Source organism: Chanos chanos, chromosome 7 (genome assembly GCF_902362185.1).
Source record: "Chanos chanos chromosome 7, fChaCha1.1, whole genome shotgun sequence".
In the NCBI taxonomy this organism is placed as follows: domain Eukaryota; kingdom Metazoa; phylum Chordata; class Actinopteri; order Gonorynchiformes; family Chanidae; genus Chanos; species Chanos chanos.
Genome location: NC_044501.1, coordinates 32,040,881 through 32,065,940, shown reverse-complemented (window position 1 = coordinate 32,065,940; position 25,060 = coordinate 32,040,881). Strand labels below are relative to the sequence as shown.

Genomic DNA, 25,060 nt, shown 5'->3' with positions numbered 1-25,060 from the left:
CGGTCGCCATCTTGTCGCTTAGCCTTGAATGTGAGGAGCGGATTTGTTTGGAATAGTCGACCTATCTCTTTCTCATTTTAGTTCTTCATCTTTGTTTTTAAAGATGTCTAAGAGACATCGATTGGATTTAGGCGATGATTATTCGTCAAGCAAAAAAAGGTCATCATCTGACGGGTAGGTTTAAGACTGTTCAGGCTGAATTACTTGTGATATTTCTTTGCAAAGAAATGTGGCCACAAAAGCTAAGCTAATTAGCCGTATTTAGACAGTTGCCGACACTAGGGGAATATGGCTATTTGCTACGTTCTGCATACGTTGGAGTTCCTAAAATGTTATGTAACGAGGCATGGTATGACCTTGCGTTAGTAAAACTAGCACAGAATTCTTAATAATGAGAATAATAATAATGTGCTATGTGGCTTGATTGTGATTGCCGCTAGCACATGGTCGTGTGACAAGGATATGGTTTACCTATACAATAGCTTAGGTTAGCTATGTTTAGCTGGCTAGCTAACTCATATCGCAATAGAAGACGTTCAAATAGGTGGTTCTGGAGACTGTCCTGAGGCCTACCTTGAACAATGTGATGTGGTTCTGAACTAAATGTGGATGACGATTTATCAATAGTAAAAGTTGAGTACATCTGTATGACATGAACTGGCAAGGTGGTATGCCCTGTCTCTGTAATGCTAACAAGGCTAGTTAGCACTCTTGGCAAGTTAGCAAGTTACTTCATTGAACGCATGCTTTCGACTCGGTAACTGAAGGCATTTGCTACTGGACTCCACGATGCAGTCTAGGGTTATTATACACTTCTCCAAAACTGTGAAATGTGACGTCGTCTTTGAATAGGTTGCAACTCCTAAGCTAAGCGTTGGCAGGCTCAGCGCGCTTACTGACTGCTTTGTTTTGGACAGAACACACGTGTTTGGCACGATATACCAGGCCCTTTATGTAGTCCCTTCGCTCAAACGGTTTTCGCCAGACACTTGCCTGTCACATCTGCTCATTTTGAACTTGTACTTTCTCTTCGAAATTACCTGCGTAGTTTACGAAGTCGTTTAAGTTATAGCTTGTTCCAAGTCGCCCATGTGTCATTTACCCGAGTCAAGCGCCTTTACCAACTCATTGCAATAAAACTTACCCGGAGGAGTGTTTGGTTACTGTTTAACTTAGCTGCAGCTTGCTTGAAGCAGGCCTGTCCAGCCTTCTGTCAGTTCGTGTTTGCTTGTCAGATTTGGGTACTAACGTGTCCTTTGCCTTACCCTTATGTACTAACATGACCTTTTAGACATGACATTTTGCTTTCGTCCTTTGAGCTTAAATGTGTGTGTGTGTTTTTTTTTAACTCAGTCATATTTATAAGACGTCTTTACTCCTAAAGGAAATCTTGCCCTCATTATTTGTCGCCTTCTTGGATGCCTCTGAGCTCATCCAGTTTCTCAACTTCTCCCTCAGGAAAGACCGTGACAGAGACCGCGACGACCGGTCGAAGGACCGCGACCGAGACAGAGACCGTGACCGGGATCGAGACCGGGACAGAGACAGAGATAGCAAGCCCCCCAGCGTGGCCATAAACTCAGGCATGGCCGGAGGAGGCGGCCTTCTTCCGCTCAAGCAGGCGGCGATGCACCAGCAGATAAACCCTTTCACCAACCTGCCACACACGCCACGCTATTACGAGATCCTGAAGAAAAGACTACAGCTGCCGGTGTGGGAGTACAAGGAACGGTTCAACGACATCATCACGCGACACCAGAGCTTTGTGTTGGTCGGTGAGACTGGCTCTGGGAAGACCACGCAGGTTAGCTGAATGCTGCTCTTCATTTTAAAACCTGTGATGTTGAAATCATGTATGGGATTCCTTCCCAGTATGAAACCATGTACAAGCCCCCCCCCCCCCCCCAGTATTTCTGCCTGTTGTTTGTTGCACTGTGGACACTTCCAGCTGGCAGAGGAATGTAAATGTTTCAAGTTTTATGTGTCACATGCCAAGGTACAGTGTACAGTAGCAGTGAAATGAAGGTCGGCAGCAGGGCAGACTGTGCAAAACTCACAATAAGAAAAGTATAATTTAAGAATAACTTGGTGAGAGAGGGAAGGAGAAAGAGCAACATGTTAAAGATCTAAAAACATATTAAATGAGCTACATAGACCATCAAGTCAGATACCACCCTGAGAGAGAAATGACAGAAATACCATACATACAATGAACATAGGTATACATAGTATAAATATATATATATGGGGCTGCAGTGTAGGACTGAAGTTAGACTCCAGTATGGGCTGCATTTAGTGTTCTGATGGCCTGGGGGAAGAAGCTCCTACAGAGCCTCTCAGCATTGGTCTTGAGGTTGCGGAGGTGTCTGCCTGACCGCAACCACTGAAAGAGTCTATGGTTGCAGGGTTGGGGGTCCTTCATAACCGTGCCAGCTCTGGTGCTGCACCGCATGGTATACAAGTCCTGGAGGGGCGTTAGAATAGGTGGTCTGAAATGTGTAGATTTGTTGTTGTTAATTTTGTGATCCTTGGTTAAACAGACAGAAATTTCCACACTTAAGAAAACGGTAGACTTGCCTTTAGACCCCTTTGTTGAATGATATGTCACATAACAACAAATCCTCATTCAGTTTATTGATTTATTTATTTATTTTTATTTAAGTGGATCATGAAGATTGACATTGAATTAGTGCTTTGTAACTCAGGTATTTCAGATAGAGCCTCCTGAGAATGGCAGGGATTCTGATTTGACCCAAGTTTGAAGCACTAAAGGTTGCATGGCTTACTAACCGGTGCAGGTGGCCTGAAAATTTATATTAAAAGGTTAGATCAGTTAAAAGCATATACATGTCGCGTTCATCATATATTGATGCTCTGCCTAACTTATTGTGACAGTCAAGCCAAATTGTTTTGGCTTGTCTGCTGTTTGCTTTGCTCTTTTCCTACTATTTGTTTATTTTTATGATTTACCCAGGTATTACTTAGAGGTCTTATTTTTTTTTATCTTGATTTTTTGTTGTTGTCATTGCTGGATTTGTCAACATGATAAATGCACAGAGTTTTTTCCTTCTTTGCAGAAAAAGGTTGGTTCATCACAGACAGGCACTTAGCTGAGCTGAAAGCTGGTGCAAATAGAAAGAACGGTTTTCTGTTCTGAGGTCCTTTATGAGAAGTCACAGGGTTTTTTTTTTTTTTTTTTTTTTTATCAGGCAGCTGGAATCCCTGCTGAGGCTTAGTTCACCTATCCTCATGATTCCCTCGTAAGGGAGGGGATAGAAATGCCATACGATTTCAACTTTTTGTCTCTGGGTGTAGCGGCGGGCTTTTAAATGATATTTTAAGGAGCTTTTCGCATGCAGAGTATAAAAAAAAAAAAAAAGATTTTATGCAGCAGCTCTGAAGTATCCTTTGAAGGCTTAGTTTCATATTAACAAATTAAACTCAGCAGTTCTGCACTTTTTTTTTTTAAAATAGCCTGAAGCACTGTTTCACAAACATCTCCATGGGTACCCACATCATTTAAAATTTTTTTATTCTTCTTTCCCTAAACCAGCGCCCTTGGTTCCACTATTTAAGGACTTGACGACTTGATTAATAGTTAGCTGACTGCATAAGTAAGGTTTGAGAGAGCTTGAATAGCGCAAACGTGTGAAAGACCTGGGGTTATCGAAGAGATCTTTTGGGAAGGTTTCCCATGTTAGAGGAAGACTTGTGTGAAATTGTGGTTTGACTGACGGCTCCTCCGTTGCTTCTTCACTTTCAGATCCCACAGTGGTGTGTGGACATGGTGCGCTCCTTGCCGGGGCCTAAAAGGGGCGTGGCTTGCACTCAGCCTCGTAGGGTGGCGGCCATGAGCGTGGCCCAGAGAGTGGCGGACGAGATGGACGTCATGCTTGGGCAAGAGGTCGGCTACTCCATCCGATTCGAAGACTGCAGCTCTGCAAAAACCATCCTGAAGTAAGCTCATGCAGCCGAATGGCTTACGCGCATGTATATTCACATTTTGCCTCAAAAAAGAAAAGAAAACCCAAGATCTGCTCTCTGTAGAAAGCTTGAAAAGCTAAAAGTAATTGTTACGCATCACCCCCCCCTCAAATCAATCTGCTCGATGAAACTGAGAAATATTCAGAAATGGCAGTAGTTGGTAGCACGCGCCCTCTTTAAAACGGTAGCGCGTAAGCCTCAAATGTTTGGGATCTCAGAGGACCTCTCCATCGCACAGGTACATGACAGACGGAATGTTGCTCCGCGAGGCCATGAATGACCCATTGCTGGAGCGTTACGGCGTCATCATTCTCGACGAGGCCCACGAACGCACGTTGGCCACGGATATTCTGATGGGCGTGCTGAAAGAGGTGGTGCGGCAGAGGTCTGACCTTAAGGTACGTGCGTCTACAACACCCTACAACACGTGTGACTGTTTTCAGTATGTGTGTACACAACTGTTCCTAATGTGGACCGAAAACAATACAATATGGTCTTAATCCAATTCAAAAGCAGTTTTGTCTTAATCCAAACGGGCGTGTTTGTGGCAGGGGCGACTTGAAGGGTGCTAATAACGATGTGATTTTCTGTTTGTCGAGACAAATGGCGTCTTGTGCTCGTATGTCAGTCAGTACACGTCGGATATTAAAGGTAGAGAGTCGATGAATGAGTCAGCTAATTTGTGGATCAGAGATTTCATGGTTAGTTTAGTGAGGGCTGAAGTAGGACTTAAGCCAGGACATTGGCTTTAATGCCCCCTGTTATAAAGTTTATTAAGGATACTTTGTGATCATTAGGAAACTTTGGCAAAAGTAGACCTGTGAGCCAAGTCAAATTGTTCACTCCTGCAAACTGCTCCCTTAGCAGTTTTGCGGGTCCTGTCCTTACCCCCTTTCTCCTCCTCTGCTAACCCCCCCCCGACAATTTCTGACAAAACTCCCTCAGATCTGACAGATGCGCGGCCATTCGCCGTAGACAAACGCGACGCCCTGCTCCGCTCAGAAATGCGGGGCCAGTCGCTGTCCCGGCTATGGCGAGATCGCTCCGGGGTCAGGCCATTTCAAAGCAATCAGCCCAGCCAAGAGCACAGGCGCACTGGCTTTTTATGGGCCGAATGTGCCCGGAACCCAATTCCCATAAAGCAGATGGGTAATGACTACTTGTTGTCAGGATGAAAATCAAAGGTTATACACGTGTTCAGAGACTGTTAAATGAGGTCTAGGTGACTGCAAACAGTCTCACGGCTCTGCGTCACCTCTCCGGAATTTGAAGTTTAATTTGCCTTGATTAAGAACGATTATATTGTCTTGCGATGCGGAAAGGCAGCGGGCAGCCACAAGAAATGTTTGAATTGGAAGAGGAGTAAGAACCCACCTACACCACCCATCCGACCATACAGAATTCTAATGTGTCTGAGGTAATTAGCTTGAAAACAAAACGTGATGTGTCCATTCACCAGTGTCTGACCTGGTACTGAACAGCCGGAACAGGCAAAGAACCATGAAGCATGGTGTCCATTTGAAGTCCATACCGTGTAGTTCTCATCAGCCGCTCTCTGACCGCCCCCCCCCCCCACCTACCCCCACTCCCCCCTGCAGGTTATCGTCATGAGCGCTACTCTGGATGCCGGAAAATTCCAGGTGTACTTCGACAACTGCCCCCTGCTCACCATTCCGGGCCGAACGCATCCGGTCGAAATCTTCTACACGCCCGAACCAGAGAGAGACTACCTGGAAGCTGCTATCCGCACGGTTATCCAGATCCACATGTGCGAGGAAGATGAAGGAGACGTCCTGCTCTTCCTCACAGGACAGGAGGTAAGGCCCTGTTTCAGCCTGTAAATGGTCTGTAAGTAAAAGGCTTGTTCGTTGTCTAACGTCGAAAAGCCGCAGCAGTTAGTGCATTTAGTGAGGGAGCTGTTAAGTATTTGCCTGCTAATAAATATTCCCTCCACATTCAGCATTCTCACACAGTCTCTAGTTAATGATTCCTTTGGTCAGGACATTAGCTAATGAAGTGCTGGATGTATGTACAGTATCCGCGAGCACATTTTGCAGATGAGTTACAGTCTGCAAAACTGCATATTTGATGTCCTCCCTATGTGGAGATATCAGAGTGCTTGCTGGCCATTTAAAACATGCATATACCCAGAGAGTGCACTTTGCAAACATGGTAATTCTGTTCACTCCCCCCTGTATTTAGAAACGGAACCGTCTGAGTCTGCAGCTTTCCATAAAATTGTATTTTGCTTTAGTGTGCTCTCGCACACAGTGACGCGTTTCCTCAAATAAGTCTTGGACCAGCTTGAGAAACACAAATGCATTTCTGCAGCCTACACACACACGCGTGCGCACACACACACACACACGCACACTCTTGCACACATTCTTATACACTTGAACCAATCTTGCAGTCCCACCTTCACCCCCACCCACACAATCACAGAGCAGATGAGATCAATGCTCAGATTGATAATGTCCCAGAATGCAGCTGGCCTTGGCAGCTCGGTAAAGAGCCTGCCGTATGAGACGGCTGAGTGTGACCCAGATTCTGCCCTGAAATTAAGCCATTTATTATTTCCCCTGCCGCAACTGTTGACCACCGGTGTGTAATGGAGGGTGAGGATCCCGCCCAAAATGATGAATATGGTTACAGATGGACTGCGGCCAGCCTCCTTGCTGTGTGTGTGTGTGTGTGTGTGTGCGTGCGTGCGTGCGTGCGTGTGTGTGTGTGTGTGTGTGTGTAGTTCCTTGAAAGCCACAAGCAAAACATCAGTTTGAAGACCTGTCCCAAGTAAATGACCGATTTAGCACCTGTTCTGAAGGCACCAGCCCATGTTTAACAATTGCCCCAATGCAAATGTACAAAAAAAAAAAAAAACTACCCACAAAACCTGTTTGGCACTTGATGGAAATCTAATACCTGTTCTTATCGAGTTTTTCAAATGAGATTTTTTTAAACACAATGTGTAATATTCTGGAAGGGAGTGGCCTGAATATTGGGTAAACCCCACTGCATTTGGTCTCTTTCTGTTCCTTCAGCACCCACACGATCCATCTGTACCTCTATAACCCACTGGAATTCCCAAAGTGGAACGCTATATAAATGCACTCATGGATAGGTAATTAATCTCAGCGGTGGATTAGGACTATATTGGATTATTTTTATCGCACCTTTATGATCAGTTTTTGAACTTGGATTATCAAAACCAGTTCCTTCGTGGTTGTTTCTTTTCTGTAACACATAGTTGGCTAATATTCATGGCTGTCTTGTCTACACTAGGGGCAAGTCAAATGATCAGCCCTAATGTGACTATGCTATTTTAGTTCTGGGCATGTATAAGAGCTTAAGGCTTTTTGTCTTTTTTTAAACAGAGACTTTCTCTAGCGCTCATATTTGCTCATCGTATTGAAAACAGTCCTCGCTATCTTTTTTTTATTACGAATGAATGAATGGATGGATGAAACTGTATCTGTTCCTTGCTTCTTAATCAGAGTGTGTGGCAGTTTGGTCATTAACGCACAGAACTCTCATCTGCCCTTCTCATAGTGGTGTTGAAATTGTGAACCCTCATCGGTTTTCATTTTCCAGGTGTTAGATCGATGACCGACCCATTGCGAAATGAATGATTCTGAAGCGGAGAGTTGCGTTCGAAACGGTCCCATCCAAAGGACGGTAATTGATTCTAGATTAAGCGACGTGCGCGGTGACTAGTCTTCGCGGTGGGGCTTAATCGTTTGTACAACTTGCTCAAACAGTTTCTTTTGCTCTTAATGAGTTCAACTTTGTAGGTCTCTAAAACGCTTTCATTTGTCAGTGTTTGATGTGGCCGCCTTTTTTTTTTTTTTTTTAACCATCTGTACAGAGGGCATAGATTGGCTGGCACAGTTTTTGTTTTTCTTTTTTAAGACTTTAACTAAAGTCATTCGCATCTGTCATCCATCCTCGGAAGCTTAAAAGGACGTGTTTGGTCATATATCATTATAGATCAGTCTGTTCTGGATGGTAGGTACATAGTTACTCAAAGTACTAACTGCTCTGAATGTGCGGATCATTCTTTCGCGTTCTCAGAGCGTTGTCGGATGGCCGCTCTCGTAGGGCACGCCGCCGGCGAGCTCTTTAACATGCTGTTAATTGGGTTAAAGGATTTAATATGAAATAGTGCTGTTCAGACGTTGGCCTGCCACACCTCAGGGTGCTTCTTAACCTCTCCTGTCTCCCGCGCAACTTTGATGAGGAGTAATGACGGCACTGGAGGGCTGTTTGACTGCGCACGCTCCTTTCGTGCCTTTCCTTGATATAAAACATTGAAAATATATATATATATATATATATATATATATATATATACACACACATAGATATAGATGTATAAAACAGTAGCGAAGGGCCAGGGATGGCTTTTTAGATTAACTTAAGTGGAAAACAAAAAAGGAGACAAACAAGTAGTTAAATCCAAATGTTGAAAAACGGCTGGCCTTCGGTAGACTGAATGCACCAAGTTAGGCCCTCATCTCTTAAAGTCCACTTTAGGGCGGGTGGTCTCGTTAGCTAATGCCCAAATCCCCCGTGCCGTATCGTGTGGCACAAGCTCGAGGCGTCCCGTCCTACACAGTGTCCCCCCACCCCAATCTATCCAACCACCAACTCCATACACCCCCCCCCCCACCCCCCTTCATTCCCCTCCATCCTTTCATTTCACGTATCTGGTGCCTTTGGCTCAGTGGTGAGGGCCAGTCCCTCTGACAGCTGCAGCTTCCAGAGGGCTGATGGTCTATTAATACTCAAGCTAATTTGATCAATCCATTCAGATTTACGGCGTCGCACTCTGACAGTGCAGAGCTTTGATTAACCGACACGTGGCCATTGGCGCCATTTTATGTGCATATTGCACCTCGGGGAACAAGAGATGCGTGCAGGGACTGCTACTTAGCTGCCAAGCTTTGTACGCTCTGTCACTGAGGTAAAATGTATACGCAGACTCCTTTTTGTAGAGTCTTAGACTCTTTTTTTTCGTCCTGAGGAAGAACTACAATGCAGGGAAAGATTGTTCGGCCCAAATTAAACATCCCTGGCAACTTATGTACTCAAATGAAGGATCTCTGGAATCTTTATGAGGAACATGGCGGCCGGAATTAGATTGCATTGCTCTCAATGTCGCACGGTGGCCTCGATATGATAATGAAAAATGATATATATTAAAAAATGGACTCTGTAATACAGAGCTTTGCCCTCTTTCCTGCCCAGTCCTCATGACCCTTAATAATCCAATGCTGTCCCTAGAGGTCTGTGCCAAGCAACCCATCTGTCACATGATCTCCCTTTTCCTGCATATGAACTAGCTGCAGTTCTCACATTGGTCTGAGGATGGTGCTATAGCATAGGCTGTGACGTTGTACACAATGACACTGTGCCTGGTTTTGGAAAACATGTTGGAGCATTAGTTAAAGAAAGAGGAAAATGAGTATTTGAGAACCTCATAAAATGGGTCCTTTTCCCATTTTGTTCTCGATACCTAATGCACTCCACAATGGCGAGATGTTTTTGATTGTTAAACTGGAAAGGTAATGTGTTAATGTCTGTTTGGTAATATTGGACTAAATGGTACTTTAAAACTCACTGATATATGATTTCTTATGTAAAGCTGAAAGTTAACAGCCCATATTTGCCAGTGTGAATTTGAAGAACTTCTCCTTGTTAGAAAGTGTAACTTATCATTGCCAGTGTCATCACCGTAAAACGCTAAGTATTTATAGGATTCAACAGTTTAGCTTGAGTGAACTGACCCTGTGGAGAGCCTGCACTGCATATGCATCACACCACTTTTGTTTTCCAGTGTTATGATTTGTGTCGTGTGAGAGAGCAGGCATGCTAGTATAAGCATATCAAAGGTGGTTAGCTCAGTGATATCCGTAATACTTTGTGTCGACTGTCATATTTTCCCAGCTCGCGAAGGTGCCACGGTTCTCCCCTGCGAGGGAGCCCACCATGTTTGTAATGTTCAGCTTCACTTAACTGATCCGTTGTGATTTGCTGGTGGATATGCATCAGGGCAGCTTTCTCATTTCACATTTCCTCCACTCTGTTGCCATCTGGAATAATGAACCGTTTGAGCGTGCGCGCACGCGTCTGCGCAGGCGCACTCGCTCGTCCCTGTGGCCGCCGCGTTTGACAACAGAGCCGTGGGGAGCTCACCCAAGCACCGAGCACTCAGTTTAATTTTCCCAGTCACTTGCCACAACTGGTGGATGATTTGCACCGGACCTGAGCTGCTACACCACCATAGATTGCTAATGCTAACTACCCATAGCATCTGATTTCTGGACCAGTTAAATTAAAATGGATGAAATGGACTGATATCTAGAGTAGGATGCAAAGAGTAGACTTAAAGTGGTTAAATGCCAAAAACAACAGAGATTCGTTTTCATTAATCGGAAGAGCCCACGATATCAGGTCACGGCAGTAGTTCTTATTATTTATTATTATTTGTTTGCCACAGAACATGACATGGTGATCTTCTTGAGGCCTGGGTGTTAACTCCGTATCTGGTTGTCTCTTTCCAGGAAATAGACGAAGCCTGCAAGAGAATCAAACGGGAAATCGATGACTTGGGGCCTGAAGTAGGAGACATCAAAATCATCCCGCTGTACTCCACGCTGCCCCCACAACAACAGCAGAGGATCTTTGAGCCCCCTCCGCCACGCAAACCCAACGGAGCCATCGGCAGGAAGGTAAACGTCTCGCAGGCGCCGCTCCGTGCGCTCATTCATCGAAGGCGAGAAAGCAGAAGATGGAGCGGAGAGAATAGGAGGAATGGTGTATGTGTAATCGTGTTGGGGAAGGGGTGGGCGATGGAGGCATACTTTATTTATTTTTTTTTTTCCCCCCTTTAGCTTTTGTGCAGGACTGAGTCATGGCATATGCTGCTGTTGTCAGCATATGAGTCTCTCAACTAAATTAGGATTCTTGGTATTACTCATGCCCTCTGAGCCTAAGGAAAGCATGGAAGCTGCAGTTTTTATTCTCTGTTTTCTTCTTTTGGCCTTTTTCCTTTATCCTGCTTATCCTCAAACCCTTTTTTTCCCCCCCAAGTTCATCTTTCAGTCTCTCTTTTGTTTTCTCTTCAACATGTTCTGTGTGGTCGTTGTTCTCCCGTTATCCGCGTTTTTTTTTTTTTCTCTCTCTCTCAGCCTCTCCCTCATACTATCTCGGAGGTTTAAAGAAACATCAGTGTCGGGTTTATCACAGTAAAAAGAGGAAGGCATCTCTCTGGTCAGCTCTTGCCATTGGCTGGCCCCAGGATCTTTCTCTGCTTTATGGAAATGATACAGACAGCAGAACACATCCCACCTTTTGTTTCGTGTTTTGTTCTTTTTTTATTTTTTCCCCCCTCTCCCCTTGTCTCCCAGACTAAATCAAACCAGTGATTACACTGTGGAACCACCTGGACCTCCACACGGCTGGCCAGGGATCTAACGGAATATCAAATCCGATCACGGTCTGAAAATTTCCAAACATTTACCCAAACATCTGACGAGGGCTTGATGAACGACTCGCGCCTCGACTTCCCTCTAACCGAAATCACGTCCGGCTGTCATTATCCCTGCCAAAAAATTATTGATGACTTATTCAGAATAATGGAGCTGCAGCTCCCCATCCAAATTTTTTTCTCCAACATTGCGTTTGGTCGACCACAACATGCGACATTGAACGCAGTCTTTATGTTCTCTTTGAGGCTCCTTTTCTGTTAAACATTGTTTTGTGGTGTTGTGGCCCACATCCGAATAAAATGACCGATTCAGCCTCGTCTGTGGTCCCCACAGTGACGTGGTGGTGTTCATCTCTTTGTATTTGCCTTGAGTTTAAAGAACCTTTTTCTTTTTTTTTTTTTCCCCCTTCGTTTTTTTTTTTTTTTTGCCGTATTCTGAGTAGCTCTGGACTACAGCTAGAGCGTAAGAAGTTCAAACATTAGCCAGCATTTGCCCAGGCCTTTTCAAAAGGATGTTGAAAGAGCGACACGGTTACGCCGAGGCCGATTTGAATGTGGCGTCGCATCTGAAATTCCTTTCGGGTATCTGATAGATAACACGACGCGTGACGCGAGGAGAGTAAAACCACCAGGGAGATGAACAGAGGGATGCCGAGGAGCATGGCGATTCTTAAAGCCCAGCACGTCAGCGTGTAGCTTTACGCAACAAGGCAACACACTCTGCCTGCTCCACCCTCCCTTCCCACTGCCACAACCACACACACACACACACACACACACACACACACATTGCCTTTGAAATAAAATGACAGCGGTGCAGGCCTCTCCCCTGTGATTTCTGAGAGGTGTCTGGCCGGCCTTCTGGTGCTTGGGTATCATTTTTCCGTATCCCACCCTGTCCATCCCCGGGCGACTACAGCTGCATAGAGATGAGCTCAAATTACCTTGTTAAAATGTCAGCTTGTCAGAGGCCCCCCCCCAGCATACATAACCCACAATGCAAATGAAGACCCTTTAGGAAGCGTGTTGGGCAGGATGTGGATATAGTCTGAGCATCAGGAGACTCCCCCCCCCCCCCTCCCTTGTCGCTCTAGCTGCAACGTTTTCTCTCAACCATCACGGCCACCATCGTATATTCCACCGCGTCCTCCAAGAAAAGGGGCGTCGTTTAGCCGACCCTGAGCGTTAGCTTGGTTTTCGGCACGGTCGCCACAGCTCCAAAGAACTGAAAGCGGCAGTACGGCGAGTTTTGATCTCGCCATCAGTTTGATAGAGTTGTTTTCTCGGATCATGGCGAGATAGGGCTTGTTTTTGGCTCAAGGAAAAAGGTAATGGAAGAATTAAGGATGATCGCGTGCCTGCTACGCATGCTAATGACTGCATTAAGCTCTCCTCGATTAACATAAACGCTTGCCCATCATCTCTCACTCACTAAAGCCACTGCTTTTCCCCACTTTTTCTTTTCCCCGTGTAACAGTTAAATGACTGAACGTTTGGAGCTTCCATTCACTGTAATTACTAACAAAGACTTTAATCCTCTCCCTCCCCTGCACAAGTATAATTGTCAGGCAGTTCTGACAAATCGGCTCAGTTAAGCACAAGGTTTGTTTTCCCATCGTCCTCGTTCACCGATATCCCATTAAATGACAGCCACACTCTCTGTTTCCTGGCTTCTTTCAAGACATAGCTAATCCCCCTTGGTCCAAATGGTCACTGTGGCCTCGGGTTTTAACCCGCTGACCGTTTTGCGTCAGCGTCGTGTCGTGTTCTCCTTGAGCAGGCCGAAGTTGGGAATCTCTGCACCCCTTGCAAGTGAGTAATCCAGAAGTAACTTGTGACCAGAGCTCTCTAATGACGCTTGTAATATAAAGCCTGTTCAGCTTTATCCAGCAACAGACGGGAAGGAGCCTGTTCCTAGCCGTTTGTGACCAAGACGGGTTCCATAAGCATTTCCAATCGATTACGACTGTTGGGAAGTGCCCCCCCTCCTACCTATATGATTATGAAACGTGAGCTCGCCCTTTATGTATTTATTTCTTTGCCTTCAGCTTGACGAGGGATGGCCTTCTGTCGAATTCATAACCCCAGCATGCATTTCGCAGGGAGCGGCTGCATCCATCAGCTGACTGTTGTTGTGCACTAAATTGACATCTGTGGCAGCTGTTGTCTTGTTTCTACGGATGTTTGATGAACCTCCGGTCCTCCATCGAAACAAGAAGGCCCTAGAGTCAGTGTTTTATCTGTAGGACTGTCAAGGATAGACAGTGAGTTCTTTTGAGGAGAATAATGACGGAAAAGATAAATCTAGAAATTTCTCATCTGGACGTTCGGGATTTGGAAGACCTGGGACGGCTCGAGTGAGACGTCACCTGCCCTTGCCCCCCCTGCAGACTCAGCCGTCCTCCTGCGTTCTAGAACGCTCCCGCACGGATCGTTGACTCCAAAAAGATGCAATTTCTCGACACCTCATGGATCAGCGAGTGTGGCTGAGAACCCGTAATGTCTAAAACACGTTGCTATGCAACTCATGTCATAATGTCAGCCCCCACATAATGACCTGAACTCTCTTTCGACCTGGAGTAAGTTTAATTAGACTGTGGTCAGGCACCTTTCGCTTCTTATTTATTTATTTTATAGTGGTTCAGACTGATTGTCGTTGTCACCAGACCTTCCCTCTGGTCAAACCAGTGGAAAGATACAAAACCCACCACTATTCAGAGTCATGTTTCTGAGCGCACGCGCCTTTGGCTTAGGTCGCGGCCCCCCGCTGCCTCCAGGCGCCAGATGGGTCTTTTTCTCTGCCTGCATCTCCATTCTCTTCATGAATATATAGCCAGATGATTTCTTTTTACTGGCTGAATTACACGAGGTCAAGGGCTGCACTGGGGGAAAAAAAAAAAAGGGGGGGGGGCTTTTTGCAGGATTAATAACTAAACAGCTAGCCGTTTTCTAGCTGTGAAGAAATCCACTCTTGAGAGGTAGGATTTCAGTGCCTTGGAGGCTTATTGCCTTGGACTTGAAGAGGCTGAACTACGTGAGATGGGCATGTCATTCTCAATGCGAATAGCATATGCATTTGTAACTGCGAACATAAAAGATAAAAATGTGGGGTTTTTTTTTTCTTTTTGCTCCTTTTCCTTTTTGTTCAGGATACGCCAGAAATGCACCTGTTTTCCAAAAGCTCCAAATTAAACATCGATAGCATTATTGTCATCATCGTGCGACGTTCGTATTTAGGAAGTCCTGCTGTGATAACACTAGTTATTGAATGTCCCTAAACAATGTGAGTCCTCTTGTTTCCTCTTCTTCTTCTTCTTTTTTTTTTTTTTTTAACAAAGTCCTGCGACTTGAACGTTCTCCCTTGTTTCGCCTTTAGCCTATGCATGACTCGCTGGTAAACTTTTTTGGGGGAGGGGCGTGACAAATAACCAAATTTCTGCATAACTGTGCTTAACGTGCAATTTTTCTTTCTTTATTTTTGCAAAGCTGATGTAACACGAGATGAGTGTGGGTTCGTTGCAGCCTTAACGCACTGGTGTGCACCAGCACTGTTGTGTTGTAACAGTTCAGAAGTGGAACACACAGAGGCAATGTCCAGCTCTGTCTGTAGCCCCTGCAGAGCCTGACAGAGACCAAAGGGCAGCTTTTACATAACGAGAACATCCACCAGCGGGCTAGGCTCGCGTGCAAGCAACCGCAACTCTCCTCCCCGTCCTCTCTTTCTTTCTTTCTTTCTTCCATCCATCCATCTCTCTTTCTCTCTCTCTCTCTCTCTCTCTCTCTCTCTCTCTCTCTCTCTCTCTCTCTCTCTCCCTCCTCCATGCACTTTTGTAAATGCTGACAGAGACCCATAGGGTGATGTGACTCATTTGATTTCTGTGCTCCGATTCAACTGTCATTTCTCATAGACAGGCTTGCTGTGGGGGATAATTGTAATAGAAAAGGATCTAAGATTTGGGAGTGGGGAGGGGCTTCCATACGCTCCCGCCTCCTCTCCAACCCAAATGCCGTTTCAGTTCACTTTTCGCTTTCTTTCTTTCTCTCCCCCCCCCCTCCCCCCCCCACAGTATTTTGTCTGCGCCCTATTAAAATGTGAGAGAAAGTAAATGTTGCTACTGACTTGGCTGCTTTGATCAGCTGTGTGCAAATCTGACAGCTGAGTCTTTTTTCGTTTTTTGCCTCTTTCCCCTCTTTCCTCCCTCTCTCTCTCTCTCTCTCTCTCCCTCTCTCTCTCTCCCTCTCTCGCTCTCTGTTTCTAAGCTTAGTACTGCAATGTACCGCTTCGTTTACTTTGCTGCACCAAAAAAGAAAAAAAAAGTCGTCGCCTAGTTCATAGCACTTGTTTTTTTTTTCAGGTGGGGAAAAGAAAGATTTGTTAAAAAGATGAATCATGCCACCTTGCCTGCTTTTGAGATGCTTTTTCAGATACTTAACCACTTTCCTTTCCCACAAACTTGAAGTTTATGAACCACACAATCTTTGCTCGCTGTGGGTATTTTTAAACATAATTGCCGCCGTCTTCAGAGTTTATAAAAGTAAATGCGACTTGGATGATGTTGTTGTTGTTGGTTTTTTTTGTTTTGTTTTTTTTGTTTTTGGGGTTTTTTTGTTCTTTTGAGGGGAATTTTGGGGCACCCCTCTGATATTCAGCATGAGGGATTATAATTTAGTCCGTGCTCTTACTTGGTTGCACTGCACACGCACGCACACACACACACACACACACACAAACATCCCTTGAGGCGCATGAATCATCGCCCCCGTTTTACCAAGTTTGATGAATGCGACAAGGCTTTTTCCGAGGCCAATCATTGTCTGCCCCCCTCCGCCCCCCAACCCTTCTTTCTACCGCGCCTTCTCCAGCTTTCATCCTCAGCCTAAACAAACGCCCCTGTGTCACCCTAGCATCTCAAAAAAATAAGAACAATCTGTAGGTTAAGAGAAACAGAGAGGGAGAGAGAAAGAGCTCAGTGTGTCACTCAAACACACACACACACACACACACACACACACACACACACACACATACTGTAAATGGAGAGAGAGAGAGAGAGAGTAGGACGTGGCATTAATAATGGAGAGCGGAAGAAGAGAGAAGGCAGTGTTGAACGGAGGACGAGTGCACGCCACGTGCAGGCGCCCCCCCCCCCCCCCCCCCCCCCCCCCAAAAAAGAAAGGGCGGCGGTAATGCGTCTGGACGGAAAGCGGCCCGGCTCATCCCGCCGAGGCCCGATTTGACTCGATGGCAGCAACTGTTGCCATACTCCCCTGTTGGACTACATTACTCTACGAGGCCCCGACGGCCCACAAAACCGTCTCGAGGGGGGTTTTTTTTCCTTCCCTCTCTGATTTTGCTGTCTTCTTTCCGTAGAAATTTAGATGTCTGCAATTTTTAGCCCCCCCCCATGTACCCTCTTGCCTTTTTGCACTCTCAGAACGATAATCAAAAATTCCTTCATTCTGTCATTTCTCTTTCCTTTGCTCTCAGTCGTGTTAAGTGAGAAATGAATCTGTGAGTGAGCATACATACATAGTAAGCCTATATATTTAGCAAGATGAAATGAAATCAGATAGAGCGGTAATGTGGGGAGACAGTGTGTCATTCCCTACCACTGATAAACTCAGCTAATATAGTGAATGCATGAGACAGGATTAATCGTTGTGTTGGGAGTCAATTTTTTTTGCCTAATTTAAGAAGTTACAGAGTTTTGAAAGCCATTTCACAGTATGTGGAAAGACAGAACCGGAGTCTTTAAGGGAGTGGTTGTATGCCTGCGTTAAATTTGTAATTTGAACAGAAAACCTCAGTGTCTGTGAATGTGTGCGTTTCAGCACCAGCGACACACCTGAACCCTTATTTTTCCTTCTCTCACAGGTCGTAGTGTCGACAAACATCGCCGAGACGTCCTTGACCATCGACGGCGTGGTGTTTGTAATTGATCCCGGATTTGCCAAGCAAAAGGTTAGCCTTTTCTGCTGCCTCTACCGGTTAATCTCTCCCTGTCATCTGTTTCTTTGGCCTGTGAAATCCCCAGACACACACACACACACACACACACACACACAGAGTGTGGCCTGAGCGTGACGGGGTCCAGGATGAGGAAAGCCAGTTATTTATTCAGCTGACATTTCCCCAGCCCAGCTGCCCTGTCATACATGTAGCCCGGGCACAGATGAACGATGAGATTTCCCTTTTTGCATATCCCCAAGCGCGACCGCAGCCTCCGATCGAACCGGTCTCCCCGTCTCTCTCGTCCGCAGGTGTACAACCCCCGTATCCGAGTGGAGTCGCTCCTGGTGACGGCCATCAGCAAAGCCTCGGCACAGCAGCGGGCCGGAAGAGCTGGGAGGACACGCCCCGGGAAGTGCTTCCGCCTCTACACAGAAAAGGCCTATAAGACGGAAATGCAGGTGAGCGACAGATGCCCCAGCCTATCACAGCCCCTAAGCACATCTAAAATGTTTTCAGTTATTAAAAAAAAAAATGTTGTACTTGGAATTGCGTCTTGCGTGACTCCAGATCAAAGCCAGAGATGGTCGTCATCCTGGAAAAAGAGCAGTTTTTACGAAGGCTTTGTTTCCAGACCTACGCTAAAACAAACGAGGCATTTGATCAAGACCTCGAGGTGCCTTTAAATGAGCACGGGGTAGATTAGGGCAAGAACGAAACCCAGCAGGGGTGCATCTCCAGAGGTTTGCCTGCTGCGGCTGAAGGCGGTTGTGAAGGCACGAGAGGAGATTTGATTTGGTTCGTAGGTGTAATTGCGTTGTGTTATGCCTTTTTTTTCATGTCCTAACCAACAGCATTGGCATTCAACTGTTAAGCAGTGTTCTTTTTTTCTTTCTGCGAAACCTGTCCCTGATTTAATTGTAATGCATTAACAAAGAAGAAAAAAAGACAGGTTTCTTACCTATATGTCTTCCATTTTGTTTCGTTTAAGTCTCAGGCACTATGCTTCAGGCTTGTCTTTGCCCTCCCAGCTCTCCCTCTCTCTCTCTCTCTCTCTTTCTCTCTCTCTCTCTCTTTCTCTTTCTGTCCCTCTCTTTTTTTATTTTTTTTTTAAATCAAAACCAGCCTTGCAAAGAAAAAGACACGTCCTGACAAATGTCCGTGTGAAAACAGTCCTCCACTTTAACAGGGTAATTCTTTTCCGTCATGTTGGGCGACAGAGTGAATTTTAAAACAAGTTAAATAGCCCCTTCAGAAGTGTCAGTCTCCCAGTTGTCTCGCTGCCTCCTTTGACATATGAGGAGATGTTAGGATTTGATCGGGGACCTGGGCTAATTCATTCTTCTCTCTCTCTCTCTCTCTCTCTCTCTCTCTCTCTCTCTCTCTCTCTCGGCAGGATAACACGTACCCTGAGATTCTCAGGTCCAATTTGGGCTCGGTGGTGCTGCAGCTGAAGAAACTGGGTATCGATGACCTGGTACACTTTGACTTCATGGACCCCCCAGGTTTGATCACTGCTTTGAATTCAACTGCGCTGTCAGACGGCTTTTGTGCCACTAAGACTTTGTTGAAGCCCGGTAGCTGGTAGTAAAAGATTTATTCAGTGACTTCGTAGAATTTAAATTGGCTCAGAAGCATTTCCATCATTTGATATTTCACAATCAAAATTATGTTTTAGAAAATTCGTTTTTGGAATAGACCCACCTTGGTGACAACTGCTTATCAAAGTCCAGACATAGAATTGGTTCATAAAGGTTTTTTTTTTATTAGTTTTGATTACCAGTACCGAGAGACCGGATGGAAGAAAGGAGTTGTCTTTTTAACGTTTGTGTGAGGGAGAGTGTAAACCCACAAACTGGCCCAGAGGTGCCTTGATGTGATATAATATGGATAATTAAAGAAGCAGTGAGTGGCTTAGACGGTCGTTCTCCGGCACCTTCACGGTCGTGGCTCACAACACAGAGCCGAACCTCCACAGCACCTTCGACACTCCCGGGGAATGTCGGCTTATTTTTTTCTGTCGACCTGCGTTTGAAGAAGCATGGCTGCAGTTATGAGAAACGCACACGCTCACACACGCACGCAGGGAAGAGGCCAAATGGAAAACAGGAGGAATAGGTAGCGGTGGATGAAACCGAGGGGGGAGCCATTTGCTTGGTGACATTTGCCGAGTGTCCCATCCCGAACCAATGCGGTTTAATGTACCTTTAGCCTTTTCTCTCATTGATTTGGCCTTCGGTTAACATATCTGCACCTCCTGTGCTAGAGGAGTCAATAGTTTATTTCTGATGAGGTGTGCACTGCATAGATTACATTTTCCACACTGGTTCACACACAGACATTGCTGCCAGATGGAATTGCCCAATCATATAGCTCAAGCCAGCATATACTGTGTACTGCTGAACTCTGTCACTCCATATAAAACAGTAGGTTTGTGGCAGTCAATCAATACTTGTTTTCCATTTGGCCTCTTCTTTGTGTGTGTGTTCTTAATAGCCAACCAACCTGTGTGTGTGTGTTTTTTTTTTGTTTTTTTTTTTTTAAATGCAGTTTTCCCAGCTGTTTGAAATATAGTTCCTAATCACAGCAAGCTTTTCTTTTCCCTTCTTCAAAAAAACCCCAAAACATAACAAAAAAAAAACCCCTCCTAACTCACTCAGAACTCAAGCTAATTCTCATTTAACTGCTCTTTTTGCACCTTCCCTTGAGTCAAAGGTCAATAATTGAGTTTTTGGGATCTGAGGCGGATAGTTTTGTGCCCTCCGCAGACGCATTAAGTGGAAGGTTCCTGCATAATTGCATTAGAGGCTGCGGTGCTGTTTTTTTTGAGGCGCTGAAGCATCACATCCAAAATGAGCCGCCTCGACTCGGTTTACACAGCCTGCATCCTGCCTCCTGCCTCCCTCACCCACACACTCAGACCAGACATTCACCTCTAGTCTTTTGGCAAAAACGGCTCCAGTTTCCACGGTGCTGACATCCTTTATTCCACCCCCCCACCCCAACTTCCTCTGTGTCTCTGCCTCTGCCCCCCCCCCCCCCTCTCTCTCTCTTTCTCCCCCCCCCCAGCTCCTGAGACTCTGATGCGCGCTCTGGAGCTGTTGAACTACCTGGCCGCGCTGAATGATGACGGGGACCTGACAGAACTTGGATCAATGATGGCCGAATTCCCCCTTGACCCTCAGCTAGCCAAGATGGTGATTGCAAGCTGCGAGTACAACTGTTCCAACGAGATCCTCTCCATCACTGCCATGCTATCAGGTAATGCTCAAGCGCAACACAACCTTTCTCCTTGTGGTCTATGACTTAAGACATCAGTGTGTCGTATACACAGAGCCCTATGGGTCGATTCTTCCATCTGCAGAGTCATAGGTAACTTGTTTGTTTCTTTGTGTGAAGATGGTATTGAGGATTCTAATCTGGTCGTTAGCTCGTGCAGACAGGGCATAGACAAGGAGAAACGGATAGCGAGATACAGCTAGCGTCAGTTAACGTTTGTTAATCGGTGGAAAAGAAAATGCATGTCTGTGGTAAACAAGTGAGTTTTATAGCCTGTGCAGCTGCAGTGTGTACCACTGCAGTAATTGGTTCTCAGGTTTTCCAAAGCAGACTGCCTGCTTTCCGAAATGAATCCAGTCCTTGGGAGAGGAGGGGTGGGGGAGCGAAGGGGTTTTGAAACTGGTTGTTTGGACACCAGGTGCATTCATGATGGTTTCACCCAAAGGCCTGGCTCTGTCTCCCAAGTCCGTTACCAAATCAACAAAGTTCACCGCGAGGAGAAAAAAAAAAGAAAAGCTACAGCATAGTACTTGCCTACTGCCCTATTGCGTCTCAAAGAACAATCAGATTGGTGGCATTATAATGTAAGATGAGTGACATAACTACATTGTAGTAGAATATCAAACGATGGACTCTGTGTTAAGTCAAGCTACTTTTTTTTTTTGCTGTTTTTTTTTTTGTAACCAGAAATGTTTCATTAGACATTGAAACGGATAAAGAATTTGAAAAGGCTGAAAGGTCAGCTCAGTATAGATTTCCGTCAGACATGCCACTGTCAACAGAATCTCGCAGCCCGAAAAAGAAAAACATGCCTTAGCCTCTATTTAAAAGTCTCCTTTAAGTTTCCTCACAATTTGCCTTCATTAGGACGCGTACGTAACAGTACGAGATGCCTATTTCGCACGTGGCCGCCCAGACCACGCCCACATCTGGCGATGCCCATTGAAAACACAGGATGAAGCACCGCTTGGCCCCCCCTCCTCCCCTTTCTCCCTTCTATGGCGTAGCCTGCCCTGTGCCGTACTCTAGCCTCAGAACTAGGCCTTGTTCCTCTCTGGGTGAACTGTTGACTCATCCCTATGGGCGGCTGTGTTGGGGCCCATACCAACCTTGTTTAGTCCCACAGTGCTTTGTCCGCCCCACTGAGGCCAAGAAGGCTGCCGATGAGTCCAAGATGAGGTTCGCCCACATTGATGGAGATCACCTCACGCTTCTCAACGTCTACCACGCCTTCAAACAGAGTATGTATATAACACACCTCTTTCATCGTTATAGATACCGTAATTGCGATTAAGGGCAGAAAAACCTTGATTTAGTGGTTTGAAACTGTATACTGTGGTCACAAAAACATGCTGACGGTCAGTTGTTCCCTGAATCGTACCTGCTCCTCCAAAAAAACGGTGAAGTTTCTCAGAAAGTTCTTGTTTTGACTGTTCTTTTTTTTTTTTCTCGCATTCGTAACAGACCACGAGTCCGTACAGTGGTCCTACGACAACTTTGTGAACTACCGCTCGCTGATGTCAGCCGACAATGTGCGGCAGCAGCTGTCGCGCATCATGGACCGCTTCAACCTCCCACGCCGCAGCACCGAGTTCACGAGCAGAGATTACTACATCAACATCCGCCGAGCGCTTGTCACCGGCTTTTTCATGCAGGTGCGTATCTCTCTCTCTCTCTCTCTCTCTGTGAGCAGAATGCCATCCGGTAGCCAACGGTTCGCTTAGCTTCAGGGCTAGCAGCAATTTCCTTATATCTTTGTGAAGCCTCTTTCATCATAGGTTGTTAATGTTACGGTGTTAGCATGCGAAGACAGCCTTTGATATTTGGTATTGAGGTCTTCTTTTTTGGACCTTTTTTTTTGGGACGGTATAATTGACTAGGCAGTCATCATTGTTGATTTTTAGAGGTTTCATAAAGGTTTTGGTTTTAGCACTGCGAGTATCGCAGCGCTTTTTGAGTTGAAGTTGTTTTACCCTGAAAGATAAGTGGAACTGTCTTAAGGTTAATTTCATAGATAATTAAACATGAATTGTATCATATAACCTCTCAAGAAAAGGAACTTCATGTTACATTTTTTTTTTATTGTCCATTCTCTCTTTTAAAGAAGTGATGTGTTTACTCCAAATTTTAATTTGGTTTTTTGCTCTCTTACATGTGACCTACGCATTCTACTGCAAGTAACAAGCAAAAACACTCAATCACTCACTCACTCTTATATTAATGCATAGCGTTTCGTCAGGGCGCCACCATTTAAGCACATAATAAGAAATCAAATCAATTTGCGGGCCTGCCGCGGGAAAATAAATGACACAAGTCCATCTCCGGCAGGGTTGCCTGAAACAAGCGACCCGACTACTTGAATTAGTCCATTTAATATTGAAATATTTGTCAACATTAACCTTTAGCGGCGAGACAAATTTGCACCTTCATGTTCGAATTACGAGGCGTTCTCTCGCCGACGTCTCTGTTTGTGGCGGCCTTTTATTGAGACTGATTGCTCAGGTTAATCTCGACAGCCTTACGCGGTGTGTTAAAGTACCTGGAGAAACAAAGTGTGTATGTGCGTGTGGCTTTATTTAGGACGGTTTATGTGTGTTAGCGTGCGTGTGTAGGATTTGTTTTCTCAATTTGTGTCTGCTGTGTTATCAGGTGGCCCACCTGGAGCGTACCGGACATTATCTGACGGTGAAGGACAACCAGGTGGTCCAGCTGCACCCCTCGACCGTGCTGGACCACAAGCCAGAGTGGGTACTTTACAACGAGTTTGTGCTGACCACCAAGAACTACATCCGCACCTGCACCGACATCAAGCCCGAATGGTAAGCTGAAACTTTCCATGATGTGTCTTTTGAATGCGTGTACCTATGTGCGCATGGAAAGCATGCTGACGCCGAAGGAAAAAGAAAAAAAAAGAAATTGCTGGCTGCGTTTGCTTGTTTACCATTCAAAAAAAAAAAGAGAGGGCAGCAATCAGAGAAACACGTTTTAAAACCCACCCACCCATCCATCCGTCTTTTCTTTCTAGGTTGGTAAAGATCGCTCCACAGTACTACGAAATGAGCAACTTTCCCCAGTGCGAGGCCAAGAGGCAGTTGGAACGCATCATCGCTAAACTTCAAACCAAGGAGTATTCCCAATACTAACGCCCTGGATGGCACAAGGACTAACTGAAATTATTTTCCTCAGCTCTGTTTGAGGCCTCCCTGAACTTTCAAGTTGTACATCGTCAACATTAGTTTGCTGTTTGTATTTTCTTTATTCAATTCTTTCAATTTAATGTTTAGATTTGATTATTTTTATAACTTTTCTTTCGCTCCCACACCTTCCTGTTTTTTTTTGGGTTTTTTTCGTTATATTGTACAACTGTCGTGGCACTAAGGATTGGTTGAGTCTGGGAGCGACTGCTGTACAGGGATACCATCATAGACCATGTCATGCATGATCAGTCATGTGGATGTTGACATTCCTTATAGAAATTGTGAACTTTTACTGAAATGTAATTGAGTAGACAGTCCTTGTTTATTCTGTTAAACGGCTTTGACTTCAATAAAAACTGTTGGTACCATACTGGATTTAAATTTGCCTTGTTTTCAACTAAAGTAATGCAGTCATTGCTCACTTATCCCCCTTTTTTTGTTTTTTTTGTTGAATTCAAACTTGTTCTGCTGATATTTTAATGTGAACTGAGCACACAGAATTGTTTCGTGTCATTCATCTTGCAAAATGGAAAATTGTAATGACTTATTCTTTCTTTACTGGACTCCATTCATCTGACTGCTCATCTTCAGACCCCAAATAGACAGCTTCTGTTAGTCTAGGGATGTCACGATATACCAGTATTAACGATAATCGCGATATTTAGAAAATGAAATATTGACATCGTGTTCATAATAGGAATACGATGATATCGTAAACTAGAGATGCATTTCCGCAAGAAAATACGAATGTGATTGCGTTGCAGCATCATTGAATCTCAACTGTAGAAATACTCTATTAGTCTCCGGCTGAAGTGCAGTCACGGAGCAAAAGACCACAAAATCCAACTATCGATTGCCACTGTGTGAAGTCCCTCGTCATAGCACTAGAGACCGAAAACTATCCCCATTCAGTTTCAATGGGAAAGTAAGCATTTAAAAACGGCAATTAAAAAAACGAGTGGACAGATCAAACAAGGAGCAGTCAACAATCATACTTAAAAACGAGAGTAAATATTCCTATTAAGAGCTCTGTACCTGGCTACGTGAGGTGGTTTACCCAGCAGATCACGAGCTTTGCTGACCATCGTCAGGCTATGTACATTCAGCAAGCACATTAATAACTAAGGAACAAATAGTATTGTTAAAACTGAAACACATTAC

The 25,060-nt window shown here is 45.1% G+C and overlaps 1 protein-coding gene across 1 annotated transcript; it reads left to right on the top strand.

Moving 5' to 3' along the window:
- Positions 1 to 40: 40 nt before the first annotated feature.
- dhx15 (DEAH (Asp-Glu-Ala-His) box helicase 15) lies at positions 41 to 24,269 on the top strand. The gene is made up of 14 exons (XM_030779895.1): positions 41 to 174; positions 1,459 to 1,804; positions 3,764 to 3,957; positions 4,223 to 4,382; positions 5,583 to 5,801; positions 10,548 to 10,715; positions 17,349 to 17,435; positions 17,735 to 17,884; positions 18,820 to 18,928; positions 20,493 to 20,684; positions 21,821 to 21,943; positions 22,167 to 22,357; positions 23,352 to 23,521; positions 23,728 to 24,269. Exons 1-14 carry the CDS (start codon positions 104 to 106, stop codon positions 23,843 to 23,845), a joined length of 2,298 nt encoding a protein of 765 aa, XP_030635755.1. The 5' UTR covers positions 41 to 103; the 3' UTR covers positions 23,846 to 24,269.
- Positions 24,270 to 25,060: the final 791 nt, after the last annotated feature.